This window comes from Bison bison, unplaced genomic scaffold (assembly GCF_000754665.1).
Source record: "Bison bison bison isolate TAMUID 2011002044 unplaced genomic scaffold, Bison_UMD1.0 scf7180017864524, whole genome shotgun sequence".
NCBI lineage: Eukaryota > Metazoa > Chordata > Mammalia > Artiodactyla > Bovidae > Bison > Bison bison.
The window spans coordinates 320,467-324,276 of NW_011495075.1; the positions used below are offsets into that span (position 1 = coordinate 320,467).

A 3,810-nucleotide genomic window follows, 5' to 3' on the forward strand; every position below is an offset into this window, starting at 1 on the left:
GAGCCCCTCCCGGGCCAGCTTCCATGGAGACACTCAGATACCAGGGACTCCTGAAGCTCAAAAGCCCTCCAACCACCCAGGGAAAGATCAGAGAGATGTTCCCGGCACAAGTTCCGGGGTGCCTAGGCCTTTGGAGCCTGAACTGCAGATGGCTTCGGGGCCTCCCTCCCCGTCCTGCAGCCCCGTGCAGAGCCCACGCCCGGCCCTGGGGGCCGTCAGCTTTGGCTCAGCCCACACGCATGGCCAGCCTGTCACGGCCACTGTGGCCCCTTTCCGGTACAGGTAAGCTGTGGGGGGCAGCGGCGGGGATGGAGCCTGGACTCGGGGGCCCGTGGAGGGGTAGGGGGCTGGTGGAGAGAACGGAAGGTGGAGGGGAGCGTGGGGGTGGGGGTGGGACCCTAAGGGGGCGCCAAGACCCAACTCTGAGCACGCCACGAGACACAGGCCCGGAGAGGTGCCCGCAGCATGCTCACTTCTTCAAGGACAGGTGTCAGGGTGTTGCGCGGCTCATGCAGCCAGCTACAGCCTGACCCGACTCATCTGGGCCAGCCGCCGCTGAGCGAGGCCTTCCCTCCATGGTCGTGAAATCCCCGCGGACCCCCAGGAGCCCCCAGGCTGCCCGCTCTCTACGCTTCCCAAGCTGCCCGTGTGCATCCCCAGGGGGCCAGCTTTGATGTGGTTGGCACCTTCAGTGGGGGCCGAGCCACCCTTCACCCCAGCACAGCCAACAAGCCAAGCTGCCCGCTCTCTTCAGATGCTGCAAGTGGAGCTCAGAGACGTGCTTCCGTCTTCTGTCCGTCCTTAACAATAACATATACCTCTTGTCTGAAACGGCCACTATTAAATAAGCAGTGTTCTGATTACCAAGTCTGGCATGGTTTCGAGATGCTTGAATGCAAATGAAGTGCTTTCCCTGACTAAGCGGACTTCCTGGGGTTTTCCTCTGGGCTGATTCCAGGACGAGCTCCCCCCCAGTTTGGGTCGAGAAGCCCCCTGGATGCTGGGTCCCCCGGGTGGGAGCAGCTGGGGTGGAGGAGGACAGCGCACATTCATGTGAAGCCAGAAGTGTGGCTTGACCCCTGGAAGGTCTTGGGCGCCCCTGCTCCACGTAACAGACATGGGCCGGGACAGGGGTACGCCCCTCTCACCTCATACCCAGCCTTCTACAGGGCGCTGCACTCAGTTACGGACTCCACGGTCTAGAAGGGCATTGGTGCAAGGAAAGCACACTGAGAGGAAGGCTGCCAGGGTGATAGGGACCCAAAGAGGCCCTGAAGGGTGTGCCGGCGAGGAAGCAGTCTGCCCTGGAGAAGGGTGGCGAGGCGAGCGAGGGCTGCTCTGAGGAACGTGCAGGCTTGTCATGTGTGTGACGAATTAGACGCACCTGGTGCGGCTCCAAAGCGCTAAGTCCGTGTCACAGTGTCTACAAGTTAGCAAGAACTTTCCAGCAACCGAAGAGGCTCAGATTATCCACCAGCAAGTGTCCCGTGGGGACCCCGCCCCTGGGGGCACCCCGGCGCGGCCCGCATGCCCCCCCGCCCCCGTGAGCTTCTGGACTTGATTCTCAAAGCGGTCAGGGCCCATCCTGGGACTGGTCCCTGCCCGTGAGCTGCTTCCCTGCGACTCTGGGGCCTGTGTCTCCTCCCAGACTGCCTTCGCACCGATCCATCTTTGGGGAAATGTGTCTCTGACTCCACGGTCCCAGATTTTACATGATCTACCCTTCAGGCCTCCTGGCAGATGTAGAATCTGACATTTGCCAAGGAGGCCAGCTCTTTTTCCTCTGAACATCTCCGTCAGAACTAAACAGACATTTTTCTCCACTTAGGACACCATTGTGTCCTGACACCTCAGCAGGGATCTTCACGTCCCACCTCTCAGACCGTTTCAGGCCTGTGTTAGTGTTACAGGAGGGTCGTGGTTCAAAAGGCAGCCTGGGACCGAGGACGCCCCACGGGCTATGCGGAACCGCAGGCCCCTCCCAGACGTGTCTGCGCCCAGGGGTCACAGACACAGTTTCCACGGAGACCTCCCCGCGCCCCACGGCCGGCCTCTGCACAGCTCCAGCCTGCCGGGTCTCAGAGGGCTCAGCTTCCCTGACCCCAGGCCCCTCCTGCTCCTCCAGGGAATGAAGCGGCGGTGTTTCCTCCTGCCTCCTTGGGAGATGTCCCTTCCTCACGGCCCGGGCAGCCACCCTAGACACGCAGGACAGACACGGCAGAGACGCCTCTGTCTGCTCTGCAAACTCTGGTCCCGCCCATCTGCTTCCCGCGTCCCTGTCCTCACCCTTCTCTGCTCCACAAAGAGCCCAGGCCTGAGGCTGAGGGTTAGGGTGAGGGTTTAGGAGGGTGCGATAGTGTCTCGAGGATCAGGCATGGGTTTTCTTTTCTCTGGTTCAACTTCCAACCAATGTCCCGCATAGACGGTGCCATCCATTCCAGCTGGGATCACGGGGGGATGCAGGGCCTGGCTGTGTGGGGTGGAGGAGGTGAAAGGGCGCCACTCCTGAGGTCAGAGCCCTGAGGCTGCCCACCCCCACTGCCTGGGGTGGGCGCCCTGCCCCGTGCACCCCCTCTCGCCCTTGCTCACAAGAACAGTGACAATCAGTGTAACAGCCAGGTACTCCTATTCACTGCCCTGGCCCCTGCCCGCTGGGTCGGGGTGCTCAGCTGTGTGTGGTGTGCATGTGTGGTGTGTGTGTGTGGTGTATGTACGTGTGTGTGTAAGTGTGGTGTATGTGATGTGTTTGTGTGTGGTGTGTGTATGTGTTGTGTGTGGTGTGTATGTGTGTGGTGTGTGGTGTGTGTGTGGTGTTTGTGTGTGGCGTATGTATATGTGTGTGTGGTGTGTGTGTGGGGTGTATGTATGTGTGTGTGGGGGTGTGTGTGTGTGGTGTATGTGATGTGTGGTGTGTGTGTGGGGGTGTGTGATGTGTGGTGTGTGTGTGTGTGGTGTATGTGTGGGTGTGTGTAAGTGTGGTGTATGTGATGTGTGTGTGGTGTTTGTGTGTGGTGTATGTATATGTGTGTGTGTGTGTGATGTGTGGTGTGTGATGTGTGGTGTGGGGTGTATGTGGTGTATGTGATGTGTGGTATGTGTGATGTGTGGTGTGTGTGATGTGTGTGTGATGTGTGGTATGTGGTGTGTGTGTGGTGTGTGGTGTATGTGATGTGTGGTGTGTGTGTGTGGTGTGTGTGTGGTGTGTGTATATGTGGTGTGTGTGATGTGTGGTGTGTGTGGTGTGTGTGTGTGTGTGTGGTATGTCTGTGGTGTGTGGTGTATGTGTCGGGGGGGTGTGTGTGTGTGGTTGTGTATATGTGGTGTGTGTGATGTGTGGTGTGTGTGTGTGTGATGTGTGGTGTGTGTATGTGTTGTGTGTGGTGTGTATGTGTGTGGTATGTGTGTGGGTGTGGTGTGTGTGTGTGTGATGTGTGGTGTGTGTGGGGGGGTGGGGTGTGTATGTGTGGTGTGTGGTGTGTGTGGGTGTGTGGTGTTACTCAGCCCTCGCCTAGTAATGTCCCACTGCCTTCTCACCAGTAGACTGCGCCCCCTCTGGAAAAGGCCAGGTTTAAGCTCATTGTTCCATAGACATCTCACCGCCGGCAGCACGCAGCAACTGCTCCCAGCAAGGTTGGGCCCCCCTGCTCCCTCTGAGCCTGCCCTGTCCCCAGTGCGGGGCCTGCAGACCCACGAGGGCCGGGTCGCCTGCGGGAGTTTGCCGGCCAGCAAACGCCCCCACAGCCCTGGACTCTCAGGCGGGTCTGGGCCTGGAGGGCATCTCCTCGGCCCCAGACCCAGTGAGGGGGAGAG

The 3,810-nt window shown here is 59.7% G+C and overlaps 1 protein-coding gene across 1 annotated transcript in view; it reads left to right on the plus strand.

Moving 5' to 3' along the window:
* The first annotated feature begins 6 nt into the window (after positions 1 to 6).
* The window catches only part of NAV1 (neuron navigator 1), a 146,234-nt gene continuing 142,430 nt past the window's right edge, over positions 7 to 3,810 (plus strand). The window contains exon 1 of the mRNA XM_010831110.1: positions 7 to 282. Within this exon, the coding sequence (XP_010829412.1) occupies positions 149 to 282 (134 nt within the window). The 5' untranslated portion in view covers positions 7 to 148. The remainder of the gene's footprint in view (positions 283 to 3,810) is intronic.